General features: G+C 44.0%; 1 protein-coding gene and 1 long non-coding RNA gene across 15 annotated transcripts in view; one reads left to right on the top strand and one right to left on the bottom strand.

Annotated features, from left to right (window-relative positions):
* The window catches only part of STXBP5L (syntaxin binding protein 5L), a 441,073-nt gene that overhangs the window by 25,918 nt on the left and 399,084 nt on the right, over window positions 1–16,071 (top strand). For 13 of the 14 annotated variants that reach the window (XM_073309811.1, XM_073309757.1, XM_073309702.1 and 10 more), the window contains one exon: window positions 13,054–13,151. In XM_073309811.1, coding sequence (XP_073165912.1) covers window positions 13,054–13,151 — 98 coding nt within the window. Of the gene's footprint in view, window positions 1–13,053; window positions 13,238–16,071 lie in introns of those variants that run through there. The other variant, XM_073309821.1, reaches the window with a different exon arrangement.
* On the bottom strand, window positions 937–15,785 carry LOC140897337 (uncharacterized). Its single transcript, XR_012154708.1, has 4 exons — window positions 15,654–15,785; window positions 10,875–11,006; window positions 10,158–10,283; window positions 937–1,032 (listed from the first exon to the last, which is right to left on the bottom strand). It is a non-coding gene; the product is annotated as an uncharacterized lncRNA (long non-coding RNA).

Here is a 16,071-nt window from a genome sequence, read left to right on the forward strand (position 1 = left end):
ACATAAGTCTAGATAATTTATTTGCATAAAGAATATTAATGAGCTATACATGCATATTGGTGGGGTAAAGTTTATTCCAACTCATTGCCTTTGAAAAAGGAATTCAAAATGCTGAAGAAGGATTTTGGTTAAAGTTGTATCCTCAGCTTGGTTTGTTTTGTTTAGAAGAAAACATTGTATATATTTGGTATACACTTGATGTGATCTGAGGAGCATAGGTATTGCTCCATTCTTCTGCCTCCAGGGATCAAGATGCCAAAAAAGGAGACAGAAGTTGGGATTATGTGGTGAGAAGCCTGATCTCCTCACTGCCTTCTCTGTTGCTCTTTTTGGCTCCTTCTTTCATGGCAAGAATAAGTAGTGCCTACAATCCACAGAGCACAGGGCTGCTATTTTAGGATTCCCTTTGTGATCCCACTATCTGCTATTTAGACAATTTAATCATGTACATGATTTCTAGTTTTGTTGATATTTTCTTATTTTAGTATCCATAGTTTAGGGCTATACTGTGCCTGTTAGCCACAGCTAGGGTGACCAGACAGCAAGTGTGAAAAATCGGGACAGGGGGTGAGGGGTAATAGGTAATAAGAAAAAGACCCAAAAATCAGGACTGTCCCTATAAAATCGGGACATCTGGTCACCCTAGGCATAGCCCAAAGTATGGGGTAGAGTGCAACACCAGCCCACGTGCTTCTGCCTCTCTAAGTTAACATGCTCTTGTACTACTTCCCCTTCTTACCTCCGCTGACAAGAGTTCTTAGGAAAATCAGACAGGATTCCGGATTCCATGTTACTGGTTTTCATATGTCCTCATTAGTTTGGTTGGTTAGATCTCTGACTCTGCTAGTGAAACCTCCAGTTCAACTTCCAGTTCTTCCAGATGTATCATTAGATTGAGATCAGGTTCTTCTTCAAGATCCAGTGGATCTTATGGCCTGGAAGCATGATGCAAACAAGACTTTTAGGGCCAGATGGTCAGCCCTGGTATAGCCCCTTTGTTCCTCTGGAGCTTCACCAGCTTTTGGGGAATTCCTGAAATATAGGGGAACATGATCAATTGTACACCACACTTCACATAGTCCCTGGCATAGGGGGCATGTTGAAGTCTGGTCAGGGAGAAGGTGGGCTGAAACGTAGCTGCATTCCAGCAATCCCTGGTTGATAGACTGGCTTGTTGGTGGCTGTTAAAGCCAGGCACAACCTCCAGTAGTCCCAAGGCTGTTCCAAATTGTGCCATGCCTTGAACCATAATGCTGTTTTTGTCCCCTTATCTTCAATTGTGTTGAGTGGAACTTGGCTGCATCCGTGGACTGAGCCTTTTTTGTTACTGGGAATCTCAAGAAATTCTGCTAGTGTCAGAAGCCTTCAAAAATAAATGTCTGTGCTACAAAGTGGAAGAGGTTTGCATTATGGGTCTTTCTTTAGTACAGTGCTCCACTGGTATTTATGTCCCTCAATTTTGGACTATTAGCACCCATATAATCCAGATTTTCTTTGAGCTGTCTCAAAATCCACTAAGCAGCCTGTCATATGCTTAAGTATATTGAACTCTATTCTTCCTTCATGCTACTTTTTACATCTTCCTGCCTGTTTGCTGCTAATCATCTTCATTTGAACCATTATATTGTACAATGAGCATTCTCCTTTTTATAGATTGTATTCTAAGTGATTATACGACCATCATGGAGACTTAGGGCTTGTCTTCACTATCGTGATAAATTGACCAAGTTACACTACTCCAGCTACGTGAATAATGTAGCTGGAGTTGATGTAACTTAGGTCGACTTACCCCAGTGTCTTCACTGCACTGCTTCGATGGGAGATGCTCTCCAGCTGATTTACTTTACTGGGGAGCTGGAGTACCATAGTTGACTGGAGAGTGCTTTGCCGTTGATTTAGCAGATCTTCAGTAGACCTGCTAAATCGACATCACAAACCTGATGGTTGAACATCCCTACTGTGTTCTATGAGGATAATATGGTTCTGTGCCCACATCCTAAATTTTTTATGAAGATGGTATCTGAATTTCATCTAAACCAGTAAGTTAAGTTCCCAGTAGTTACCCTGGACCTCGTTTGTTGAGGAGAGTCAGATTACATACAAGTAGTCTAAAGGATAAGACCTCTTAGTTATTAGCTAGATAGGACTAAATCCATACACAAGTCTCCTATATAGAATCGTAGACACGTAGGTTGGAAGGGACCTTGAGAAATCATCAAGTCCAGCCACCTTAACTGAGGCAGGACAAAGTAAATCTAGACCATCTCTGACAGGGGTTTATCTAACCTGTTCTTAAAAGCCTACATTGACAGAGGTTTCACAAGCTTCCTTGGAAGCCTGTTCTAGTGCTTCACTATTGTTATAAAGTTTTCCTAATATCTAACCTAAATCTCTCTTGTTGCAGATTAAGTCCATTATTTCTTGGCCTACCTTTAGTGGACATGGAAAACAGTTGACCACCATATTCTTGATAACAGCCCTTAAATTATTTGAAGACTGTTATCAGGCCCCCTCAGACTTCTCTTCTCAAGACTAAACATGCCCAGTTTTTTTTAACCTTTCCTCATATGTGAGGTTTTCTAATCCTTTGATCATTTTTGTTGGTCTTCTCTGGACTCTCTAACTTGTCCACATCTTTCCTAAAGTGTGGTGCCCAGAACTGGACACAGAGCTCCAGCTGAGGCCTCACCACTACTGAGTAGAGTAGAATAATTACCTCCTATGTCTTACGTACGACATTCCTATTAATACACCCCCCCCCCCGAATGATATTAGCCTCTTTCTCAACTGTATCGTATTGCTGGCTCATAATCAATTTGTGATCCACTGTAACCTCAGATCCTTTTCAGAGGTACTACTACCTAGTCAGATATTCCCCATTTTGTATTTGGGCATTTGATTTTTTTCTTAAGTGTAGTACTTTGCACTTGTCTATATTGAATTTCACCTTGTTGATTTCAGACCAGTTCTTCAATTTGTCAAGGTCATCTTGAATTCTAATCCTTATCCTCCAAAGTGCTAGCAATCCTTCCCAGCTTGGTTTTGCCCACAGATTTGATAAGGATACTCTCCAATCTATTATCCAAGTAATTAATGAAAATATTGAATAGTCCCGGACCCAGGACAAACCCCTGCAGGATCTCACTAGATACATCCTTCCAGTTTGGCTGTGAAGCATTGATAACTACTCTTTGAGTACAATCTTTCAACCAGATTTGCACCCATTTTATAGTAATTTTATCTAGAACACATTTCTCTAGTTTGCTTATGAGAATATCATGTGGGACTGCATCAAAAGCTTTACCAAAAACCAAGATCTGTCACACCTACAGCTCCCCTCACCATTTACTGGGCCAGTAATTTTGTCAAAGAAGGAAATTAGGTTGGTTTGGCATAATTCATGGATTCCAAGGGCCGAAGGGACCATTATGATCATCTAGCTTGACCACCTGTATAATACAGGCCATAGAACTTCCCCAAAATAATTCATAGACCATATCTTTTAGAAAAAATCCAATCCTGCATCTGAAGAAGTGGGTTTTTTACCCAGGAAAGCTTATGCCCAAATAAATCTGTTAGCCTTTAAGGTGCCACCGGACTCCTCGTTGTAATCCTGGTTTAAAAGTGGTCAGTAATAAAGACTTCACCATGATCCTTGGTAAATTGTTCCAGTGATTAATTCGTCTCACAGTTAAAAATGTATACGTTATTTCCTGCCTGAATTTGTCTATCTTCAACTTTCAGCCTTTATATCTTGTTATACGTTTGTCTGCTAGATTGAAGAGCTCTTTAATAAATATTTGTTCCCCATGCAGGTACTTATAACTTGTAGTCAAGTCACCTCTTAACCTTCTGTTTGTTACACTAAATAGATTGAGCTCCTTGAGTCTATCACTATAAGGGTATGTCTACACCATGAAATTAGGTCAATTTTATAGAATTTGATTTTTAGAAATTGATTGTATACAGTCAATTGTGTATGTCCCCACTAAGCGCCTTAAGTCAGCCTAGTGTGTCCTCAATACCATGGCTAGCATCTACTTACGGAGCAGTGCACTGTGGGTAGCTATCCCATAGTTCCTGCAGTCTCCGCTGCCCATTGGAATTCTGAGTTAAACTCCCAATGCCTGATGAGGCAAAAACATTGTCAAGGGTGGTTTTGGGTACATGTCGTCAGATGGCCCTTCCTCCTCCATGAAAGCAATGGCAGACAATTGTTTTGTGCCTTTTTTCCTGGGTTACTCGTGCGGACGCCATACCACGGCAAGCATGGAGCCCGCTCAGCTCACTGTCACCGCTGCTGTTGTGAGCATTGTAAACGGTTTGCGCATTATCCTGGAGTATGTGCAGAACTGGGCTAAGCACACCAGCACGAGAGCGATTGTGATGAGGACATGGACACAGACGTTCCTGAAAGCACGGGCTGTGGCAATTGGGACATCATGGCGGCAGTGGGGCTGGTTGATACAGTGGAACACCGATTCTGGGCCCGGCAAACAAGCACAGACTGGTGGGACCGCATAGTGTTGCAGGTATGGGATGATTCACAGCAGCTGTGAAACTTTCACATGCGTAAGGCCACTTTCCTTGAACTTTGTGAGTTGCTTTCCCCCACCCTGACGTGCAGGAATACCAAGATGAGAGCTGCCCTGACAGCTGAGAAGCGAGTGGCGATAGCCCTGTGGAAGCTTGCAACGCCTGACTGCTACCGGTCAGTCAGGAATCAATTTGGAGTGGGCAGGTCTACTGCGGGGACTCCTGTGTATCCAAGTAGCCAGTGCAATCACTGACGTTCTGCCAGCAAGGGTAGTGACTCTGGGAAACGTGCAGGTCATACTGGGTGGCTTTGCTGCAATGGGGTTCCCTAACTATGGTGGGGCGATAGATGGAATGCATATCCCTATCTTTTTACCGGACCACCTTGCCAACCAGTATGTAAACCACAAGGGGTACTTCTCAATGGTGCTGCAAGCACTAGTGGATCACAAAGGACATTTCACCGACATCAGCGTGGGATGGCTGGGAAAGGTGCACGATGCTCACATCTTTAGGAACTCCGGACTGTTCGAGCAGTTGCAAGAAGGGACTTACTTCCCAGACCAGAAAATTACTGTTGGGGATGTTGAAATCCCAGTAGTTACCCTTGGGGACCCAGCCTACCCCTTGCTCCCATGGCTCATGAAGCTGTACACAGGCAGCCTGGACAGTAGTAAGGAGCAGTTCAACTATAGGCTGAGCAAGTGCAGAATGGTGGTAGAATGTGCCTTTTGACATTTAAAAGCTTGCTGGTGCTGTTTGCTGACTAGGTTAGACCTCAGCGCAACCAACATTCCCATTGTTATTGCTGCTTGCTGTGCGCGCCACAATATCTGTGTGAGTAAGGGGGAGACGTTTATGGTAGGGTGGGAGGTTGAGGCAAATCGCCTGGCGGCCGATTTTGAGCAGCCAGGGTGATTTAGAAGAGCACAGCTAGGTGCGCTGCGCATCAGAGAAGCTTTGAAAACCAGTTTCATGACTGGCCAGGCTACGGTGTGACAGTTGTGTGTGTTTCTCCTTGCTGTAAACCCGCCCCCTTTGTTGATTTTAATTCCCTGTAAGCCAACCACCCTCCCCCCTTCGATCGCAGCTGGCAAAGGAAATAAAGTAACTATATTGTTTTGAAACCATGCATTCTTTCTTTATTAATTAGAAAAAAAAGTGAGATAACTGACAAGGTAGCCCGGGTTGGGTGGGGTGCAGGAGGAGGGAAGGACAAGGCCACATTGCTTATTGTAGCCACACTACAAATCAAAACTGTTTGAATGACAGCCTTCTGTTGCTTAGGCCATCCTCTGGAGTGGAGTGGCTGGGTGCCTGGCGCTGGCACCTCCCCACCCCCACGTTCTTGGGTGTCCGGGTGAGGAGGATATGGAACTTGGGGAGGAGGGCAGGCGGTTATACAATGGATGCAGCGGGGGCTGTGCTCTTGTTGGCTTTCCTGCAGCTCCAATAGACGCTTCATCATGTCTGTTTGCTCCCCCATTAACCTCAGCATCGCCTCCTGCCTCTGCTCTTTGCGCTCACTTAATGCTTTCCTGGCCTCTACCACTGAATGCCTCCATGCATTAAGCCATGCCCTATCAGTGCGGGAGGACTGCATGAGCTCGGGAAACATGTCATCGCGAGTGCGTTTTTTTTTGCCTTCTAATCTGCGATAACCTCAGGTACGGACATGATGGGGGGAGCATAGAAACATTTGCATCAGGGGGAGATAAAAAGGGAGAGTAAAATTTAGATGATACATTTCTGAGAACAAAAGGGAGACTCTTTCACAGTGAATCAAGCAATTCACAGCAGACAGCACATGTGCTTTAGGTACAAGGTCGCATTTTGCTTTTTATATTGAGCTGGTATGGTGACACATCACAGACAGCTGGGCAACAGAATTCAGTTTCCAGGCAGCCATAGTAAGCCTTTTGGTATGCAGGGTTGGCTTCTTACCCCTTCATAACATGTGGGAATGGTTTCAAAGTGCAGCGCCATTCTTTCCCATAGCAAGCAATGCCGAGTGGGTTTCACATTTAAAAGGAGGGGCTGCGGTTTTCGGGTGGATGTGCAGCACACACCTCCCCCCCGTGCCGCCACATGGCTATTCTCTGGGATTATCTCTTCACCGCTTCCCCCGCAGTGTGGCTATTCTCCGGGATGATCCCTTTTAGCCAAGCGCAAACAACCCAGCATGAACGGGGTCCTTTTACTGTTCCCTTACAAAAATCCCCCTAGTTCAACCAGGTGACCATGAATGATATCACTCTCCTGAGGCTAACACAGAAAGATAAAGACCTAATGTTGCTTGAATGTGACCAAAACCGAGGACCATGCGCTGCCATGCTTTGTGCAGCAATGATTTCATACTACTTGCTACTGGCTTGGCGTGGTAAAGTGTCCTACCGTGGAGGACGAAATAAGGCAGCCCTCTCCAGAAAGCTTCTGCAAAGGTTTTCAGAGTACCTCCAGGAGAGCTTCATGGAGATGTTCCTGGAGGATTCCCACTCCATCCCCAGACATGTTAACAGACTTTCCCAGTAGCTGTACTGGCCGCGAATTCATCCCAATTATTTAGGGCAAATCAAACATTAAACACTATTACTTTTAAACCCTGTACTGTAGTTACAAATGTGCACTCACCAGAGCTGCCTTCTCCAGCTTCAGGGTCGGGGATCCCGCCTTGAGAGGGTATTGGCTCCAGGGTGATGAAAAGGTCCTGGCTGCTGAGGAGAACGGATTCACCGCTTGCCTGCTGCGCATTCTCCAACTCCTCCTCCTCCTCCTCCTCATCCACAAAATCCTCCTCCCTGTTGCGTGAGACTCCCCCCTTGCAGGTGTCCATGGACAGTGGTGGGATAGTGGTAGGGTCCCCCCACGAATGCCATGCAGCTGATCATAGAAGTGGCACGTATGGGGCTCTGATCTGGAGCGACCATTTGCCTCCTTTGTCTTTTGGTAGGCTTGCCTGAGCTCCTTAACTTGCATGCGGCACTGCTGAGTGTCCCTGTTGTAGCCTCTCTCCACCATGCCCTGTGCGATTTTGGCATATGTATTAATATTTCTTCTTTTTGACCGGAGTTTGGCCTGCACAGATTCTTCTCCCCACACAGCAGTGAGATCCAGTATCTCTCTTTTGGTCCATGGTGGAGCTCATTTGCAATTCTGGGGGAACTGCATGGTCACCTGTGCTGCTGAGCTTGCCAAGCTGACGAAACAGGAAATGAAATTCAAAGTTTCCTGGGGCTTTTCCTGTGTATTTGGCTAGTGCATTGGAGTTCAAAGTGCTGTCCAGAGCAGTCACATTGGAGCACTCTGGGATAACTCCCAGAGGCCATTACCGTCGAATTGCGTCTGCACTACCCCAAATTTGACCCAGCAAGGTCAATTATAGTGCTACTCTCCTCGCCAGGGAGGAGTACAGAAGTCAATTTTAAGAGCTTTTTAGGTCGACGGAAAGGGGTTAGTTGTGTAGACTCATTCATTTTAAAATCGACCTAACGCAGCTAAATTCGACTTAACCCTATAGTGTAGACCAGGGCTAAGGCACGTTTTCTAATTCGTTAGTCATTCTTGTGGCTCTTCTCTGAACCCTCTCCAATTTATCGACATCCTTCTTGAATTATGGGCACCGGAAGTGGACACAGTATTCTAGCAGCAGTCACACCACTGCAAAATACAGAGGTAAAATTAACCTCTCTACTCCTATTTGAGATTCCTCTGTTTATGCATCCCAGGATTGCACTGGGAGATTGGGAGCTCATGTTCAGTTGATTATCCAACATTACCCCTAAATCTTTTTCAGAGTCACCGATTCCCAGGATAGTCTCTCATCCTGTAAGTATGGCCTACATTCTTTGTTCCTGTATTATACATTTACGTTTAGCTAAATTAAAACTCTGAATTTTTATTCTCACCTCCATCTACTTCTCTGGTGGTGGATGTGGTGAATGAGTGGGGGAAACAACATTGCACCAAGCTGACCCCATATGACAAGAAGGTCGTGGACCTTGTCAGGTAGAAATCTTACTCATCTGCAATCTTACAGTTTTTTATCACAAATTACCAGGCAGTCATGGCAAAATATAATTACATAAACTACACAAAATTTACTGCACCTTCCACTGGAAAAGAGTAAGCATTTTCAGGCCATCATTGCTAAGGGGCAGTTACTGGTCAGGACATCCCTTCAGGTGTCCTTAGATGTAGCAGACATCATTCTACAGCAGTAGTTATGTGCACGGCATTCTGGATCCAACTGTCCCACTTTCCTGGAGAGGTCCAGAGAACTGCACAGGACCTCCCTTTTTGATGGTTTGAAGTTGTTTTCTGATGAGAACATGGATGAGTTCCTGTGCTCTTTGAAAGACTCCAAAGCCACTTTACAATCTCTGGGAATTTATACCCTTACAAACAAAAGAAAATTTGGTAGGTCACAAAGCACCCAGTGTTCCCTTCCAACCCAATTCTCTGGTTTTCAAAGACTCCCCGTTTTGCAAAATCCATAGGTTCCAGAGGAAGAGAATCACTCATCCATCAGGCCTGAATATTCAACGAGCATCCTTACTGAAACACTAGTTTTGATGGGTTGGTTGATGGTTTGCAACCTCTCCAGTCTTTAGTTCACCACTTGCAACAATTTGCCACCTCTCCACATTTGGAGACAGACTTTCTGATTTTTGTTATGCCTGGGAGTGGATTACTACAGACAGTGGGTCTTGGAGATTGTAACATTGAGCTACATCCACTTTACCTCCCTCCCTCCTTTCCACCCTTCTTCTCCATCGCTCTTCAGGGACCCCCATGGGTGGCAGGTGGAGCCCCCTTTGGGGAGGCTAGCCATGGCTGCATCCCTTCTGTTCCCTCCTCCGTGGCCGGAGCCCTGAGACCCCCCTCACTGCCCCCCTGCGGCCAGAGGAGCCCCTAGCTGGCCAGAGCCCTGAGACCCCCCTGCTAGCCCCCCGCGACTGGTGTACTTCAAGAAACTGCTATCTGTGGGAATTTGCTACATCAGATAGCAGTTTTTTACAATCCCTTACATATGAGTAACTGCTACAGGTAGCAAATTCCCACAGGTAGCAGTTTCTCACACCACAGGCAGACTAAATAAAAACTTCCCCTCAAAACCCTGCAACCAGGGCGTCTGTTGGCTGCAGCAGCACCAAGGGAGGCTGAGCTGCCACTGGCCTATTATACCCGCCACCCATGGGGACCCCTCTCACTAGCACTTCCTGAGACGGGCAATAAACTCCCTTCTTTGTTTAGGAATGATAGAGGCTGTCTCTACTCAACATGGAGGGAAAGGGCTTCTAATCAAGATACTTTCTCATGCCAAAGAAAAATGGAAGGTGGAGACTGATTTTAGTTTTAAGACTACTAAACCAATTTTGTAAAGTCTCAGAAGTTCATGATCATGACTCTGGCAGCTATAATTTCTTCACTAAATTCAAGGGATTGTTTTTTGGCCCTCGAACTACAATATGCATATTGCCATACAGTGATACATCCATCTCACAGAAAACAAAACAAAAATTTGTTACGGACCAGGATCATTTCAATACTGAGTTTTCCCCTTTGGACTCACCACAGCTCCAAGAGTGTTTTCAAAGATTCTAACAGTGGTGGCTGCTTACCTTCATTGAGAGACGATTTTAGTATTCCTGTGCCTCGACGATTGGCTGTTCATGGGTCAGTCTTTTGAAAGAATGCTGTCAGCCACACAGATGGTTTTTTCTCTGTTCCTGGAATTGAGTCTTCCACTTAATGTAAAAAAAAAAAATCATGTTGATCTCTACAGAAAATGCAGTTTGTGACCGGGGTTCCAGTGGGGGCCAGCTGTGGTCACTCAATTAGGGTGAACTGCAAAGAATGGGGCAGACAATTCCCATAAAGCTGGTGGATATTCCGTATTTAGATTTACCAAGACAGCATAAAACAGCTTCTTTATTACCTCACTGGTGACTCAGAAGTCCAAACACAGTTCCCTTAAAGTGATCCAGCCTCAGGACTCCATCTACCTAAGTCAAATATGATGATTCCTTAAAATCTTATTTCATCATATAAAAGAAAACGTTCCACCAATCCCAAAGGATCGGATGCATTACCTCCCAGATTATTGAATATTCCAGATCTTACCCAAATACAGCTACAGCCAATTCTTATTAACTAAACTAAAATTTATTAAAAAACAAGAGAGAGAGAGAAAGACCAGTATACATACAGACATGAGTTCAATTCATTGACGTTTAGATTCATAGCAGAGATGGTGAGCTTTATAGTTGCAAAGAGTTCCTTTAGAATTCAGTTAATAAATTATAGTCCAATGCCCAAATATCGCATTCAGGGCTTACCAGCCTAACTGGGACCTCAGTCTTGTGACTCAAACTTCCCCTGGTGAAGCTTAAGGAAATCTGAGATGACAGAATCAGGACCCAAGGATTTTTTATTCAATTTCATGTCCTCTTCGACAAGTTGGGGTTCCTCTGGGAACAAAAAGGTAATTAGGATGACTGTGAAGGAGGTCCATCACTGGTACTTAGCTACAGAATTAACATAAGGCAATTTCCTTGTTCCTCCACCATTCACAGTACATTTCAAAGAGATGAATACCAATATATCCCGTGTTTACGATTCATTTAAATGCTAGGATGTTATTTTGATTTCTGAACTATTACATTGTCGACCCTACACATACATATGTAAATACACAAACATCCCTCCACATGTCTTTTGAGGGTTATTTATTAATGAAAAGTCTGACTCTTTTTACACCATAAAAACACTGGGAATAAAAAGAAAATGCTAAAAATATGGACACAAATGCAGAACAGGTTTTATAAAATCCTTGACCTTCCAGGCCTCCAGATCCAAGGGAAGCTCTAGCCAGGAAAACCCTACAAGAAAATGTTATTGGTACTGGAATGGCTGGAAATGCAAAATATATTTTCTTCTTCAGAAGAGAACTTTTAATTATTAACAACAAAAATAAGCCATGTAGAGAGTGCAGAATCATGCTTTCTTCTCACGGTGAAGGAAATGAATTCACAAGAACACAGAAATCCCGGTTATCAAGAAATTCTGTGAAATAGGCAATTGGGGGTGGGGGAGGGGGGGAGGACAACCAAAGAACAGAGACAGTAGAGAATATTGCCCCAATTCAAAACCTTGGTGGTCCTTGAAAGTTTGATGACAGTTGAGGATTTGTATTGCACAATATTCCAACTCAGGCTGGGATGCTGAAAACCAAGCAGTTTATTTTGAAGTAATGCTGCCATATAAGTTCTTGTGCAGTAATTCTTAACATTTCCCCTACAGGACTATTTTTTCCATACTGTAATCTAGCTGGCGCATTTCTCCCACTTGGCAACATCAGAAAGGCAGATTCCTCCCCTCCTCCTAAAACATGTTCACAATCTCCAGTTTAAGGACTATGTTGCTATTGTTTCAGTGTGTCTGCAGATTCAGGCATGCATTACTGCATCAGTTTATGCTCAGTTCACTTTTTCAAGTTCATCTCTGCAACTATTAGGACTAGAAACATAATATATTTTAATTAAAGGATAAGAAAAGGAGGATGATTGTGTCCCTCCAGACAACTGAAGTAGACCCCTACTTTGAGAACTCCTGTTCTAATTCCATTTTCTTTTTGTTGCTCCTGTTTGTGGCAGTGTTCTGAGGCACCATTTCATGTAATGTTTCAGAGTAACAGCCGTGTTAGTCTGTATTCGCAAAAAGAAAAGGAGTACTTGTGGCACCTTAGAGACTAACCAATTTATTTGAGCATGAGCTTTCGTGAGCTACAGCTCACTTCATCGGATGCATGCCGTGGAAACTGCAGCAGACTTTATTTATACACAGAGAATATGAAAAAATACCTCCTCCCACCCCACTGTCCTGCTGGTAATAGCTTATCTAAAGTGATCATCAGGTGGGCCATTTCCAGCACAAATCCAGGCCCACCTGATGATCACTTTAGATAAGCTATTACCAGCAGGACAGTGGGGTGGGAGGAGGTATTTTTTCATATTCTCTGTGTATAAATAAAGTCTGCTGCAGTTTCCACGGCATGCATCCGATGAAGTGAGCTGTAGCTCACGAAAGCTCATGCTCAAATAAATTGGTTAGTCTCTAAGGTGCCACAAGTACTCCATTTCATGTAATGTCATCAGTTGGCATCTAGGGCTCTCTTTGATAGTGTGAAAGAATATCTATAAAGCAAATGAACAACGTGTATCAGTTGTTTTCATTCATACATATTTTTTGTCATTTCCTTTGTTACTATAAATATGTATAAAATCCAATGATATTACTGGGTAAAATACATAATTTAAAATAGCTTTGATGGAAAATAAACTGTATGGTTGAAAATAGCATATCTTTCAAAATAGATTTTTTGATAAAATTTATTATGAACAATACAGTTTTGAACAATTTGTAGATTCTACTTATATGCAGTTGATATGCAATATGTATAGTGAATTTAGTGCTACAGGCCCTATACTTTAATTGCGTTTGTTTGCTCTGTTTCAGACGGTTCGCCATGGTTTTCCTTATTTGCCTACTGCCTTAGCTTTTGACCCAGTTCAGAAAATTCTGGCTGTGGGGACAAGAACAGGAGCCATACGAATGTATCCTTTCTTATTCAAAGTCTTTACAGTTTCTGTACTTTCAAAACTGTCGTGACATGAATCAGCTTCATTCCACAAACACTCAGGTAAGATACATTTTATAATGTTTTACTTCACTGTTTGGACTGGAAAAATTATCTGAAAAAAGTTGATTTTTTTTGGTTGTTCTGGAATTAATATTGGCTTATGAATGTGACTAAGGATGACATTTCACGCATGAATTACTGGTTTAGGAATAACACTGGCTAATACATAGTTAATTTTTATGCTCAGTATGTGAAAGTGGAAGGATTAAAAACAAGTATATTAGGTTCCAAACAAGGATACATGTGGAGGAAATTCTTTTAGATATTTTCATTCTTCATGAGTTTCTTCAAAAGTGAATATCCATTTATAAAATTGGGCATTGTTACAATAATATTTTGCCTTGTATTTTTCATGTTTATAATTTAATACGCATAACTCCTCAACTCTCAGTTGTTAGCCTAGGATACTTTTGGAATTCATTTTTACAAAAGATTAGGATGACCATGAGCCTCACTGGGAGGGAAAGAGAGAGAACTGGATATCTTTTTTTTAATATAAATTTAATTTTGCAAAATGTTCAGATATCATATTGATGTGTGGTAGAAATGTTGCGCTACCGATAGATAAAATGAGTCAACCTGTCAACAGAGGGAAAAATTCAATACAAAAGAAATGAAAATTCAGACATGGTCTGATTTTTGAGAATCTAAAAAGTACATTTCAAAGTTCTGAATTACAGGATGTTCCTCTGAACACGTTTCTCAATTTCTCAAGGCCCAAACAGTTCCGCCAAACTGGGATACATGTCAATAAAGGAAAAACAAGAAAAACAGTGCAGGAGGGTTAAAATGTTATAGGTTTGTTGTATTTAGCGAAAGGAATTTTTTTTTTTTTTGTAACCTCAGTTTACAGGTTCAGCACTTCTGCTGTAAATAATTGGCAATAAGTGAGAACGTGAGTGCCCTGGTTCTATGAACACTAACACATAAGCTTAACTACAATCCAAGAGGATTTCAATTTTAAGCTTCTCAATACTTATTACATTATATACCCCTATAAATCCCAGGTTTAAAACGGAAAGGTATTTTATGAAGTATGGTCAATTTATTCTATACAGATTCTTCTACTCTCCTCTTCACCATAGTGCCTATGAGTCTAGTGACAGCAGAGGCAAGGTGCAAAAAAAGTGAAAACTATTTGTTTGGAAACTCAGCCAGTGCCTCACATAACACATTTAGCAAGTAGGGCTTTGATTCCTCACATATTAGAGTGCTCTTGTGCTCAATACATTTTATCCTCAAAGGCCTTGATGTTTTTCCAGTATAAGCCTTCCACAAGGACACTAAACCAGTTATACCACAAAGTCTGTGCTGTTGGTGATTCTGCTCTTACTATAACATTATTTACCTCAATGAAGTAGATAGAATATATCCCATTGAACACATACGTTTCTGGCATGGAAAATCTCTGCATGTTCTGTACTTCTGACAGACCACAGCTCAAATTGTATTCTGCTATGGAAATACCTAGGGAAGGGGACTAAAGCTTTACCTCTGTTGAAGTGGGCTGTAGCCCACGAAAGCTTATGCTCTAATAAATTTGTTAGTCTCTAAGGTGTCACAAGTACTCCTGTTCTTTTTACCTCTGGGAGTTTCATTCACACAGTCACCTCAGAGCCCTGATTCCTTTGCCCTCCTCTTCCCCTGACCCCAGCAGCCAGCCTCTTTTAGGAGCTGTGCTGCTATTGGCCAGGCACCCTATGGCTACATAAAATTCCTGCTCTAAGGAAAGTGCAGGTGCAGAGCCCAGATTAATGCTTCTTTCAAGCAGCGGGGTAGCTAGGAGTGGAAATTTGGGTGGGCGGGCAATGACAGACTGCTAGCTCAGCTTCTGCCCCAACACCATGCCCTTGTCTTAGCCCTGGTGCCCCCAGATATGGCTTCATCTGTCGAGCTGATAATGCACATGGAGCGAGGACCCCGCCCTCATGCTCCAGTGTGGGTAGCTGCTGGGCTAAAAAAAGTTCCCCCCCTTTTGGGCTGAAATTCCCCACATTCCTTAAGGCAGAGAGGGGAGATAATAGGCACTGACCCTCCCTCCCTTCAGTTGAGCAGAGTCCGCAGGCTACATCTTCCCCCCAACCCCCGCCACAGGGTACCCAGCCAGGGAAACTGGTTCCCTGAGCCTCGCCATCTTGGAAGAGAGAAAGTTTATCCAGAGAGGGGAGGGAAAACTGGGGTGGGGGGGCTGGACAGGGGAGGGCAAAGGCCAAGGGCCAGAGTAGGGGGGAAGGGGCAGGACCCAGGGGAGTGCGAGACATGGGTGAGGCAGCAGAACTGGGGGGCATAGCGGAGCCTGGGACTGGGGTGAAGAGGGATTGGGGGGGTGCAGGAGGGATCCGGGACCCTGGGGGGGGAGGGGGGCAGGAGGGATCGGGGGGCCTGTCTCTCCCCACCTCCTCCAGCTGGCCCTTACCGCTCAGCAGGCACCAGAAGATGAGGCTGCCCCATGTGCACAAGCTAGAGTTCTGCTCGCCTCTCTCAACTCTGGCTCTGTCTCCGTCTGCCCAGCCAGTCGTGTCCCTCTGTCCTGCCGGCACTGCTGTGTCTGTGAAACCTGCACTTACACACTGCTGCCCCAGTCTCTAGTCATGTGCCTAGTTGCCTAGACTGGCTTCTCTCCGGCCCCAGCGCTGGCCCCACCCAGACCTGCCTGCACAAGGCACCTCCCCACACACACTTGGGACGACTCCCTCCCTCCCTCCCAACCTGTGTATTCGGATGGCTCCAGCCCTGCCCACACTCCATCCTGAATTTCAGGTGCCTGAGTGTTGCTCCAGGCCACTGTGGCAGCACTACACCTCTGCTCAGATTTGGGTGGGCCTGGATGCTAA

The sequence above is a fragment of the Lepidochelys kempii genome, chromosome 1 (genome assembly GCF_965140265.1).
Source record: "Lepidochelys kempii isolate rLepKem1 chromosome 1, rLepKem1.hap2, whole genome shotgun sequence".
NCBI classification, from domain to species: Eukaryota; Metazoa; Chordata; order Testudines; family Cheloniidae; genus Lepidochelys; species Lepidochelys kempii.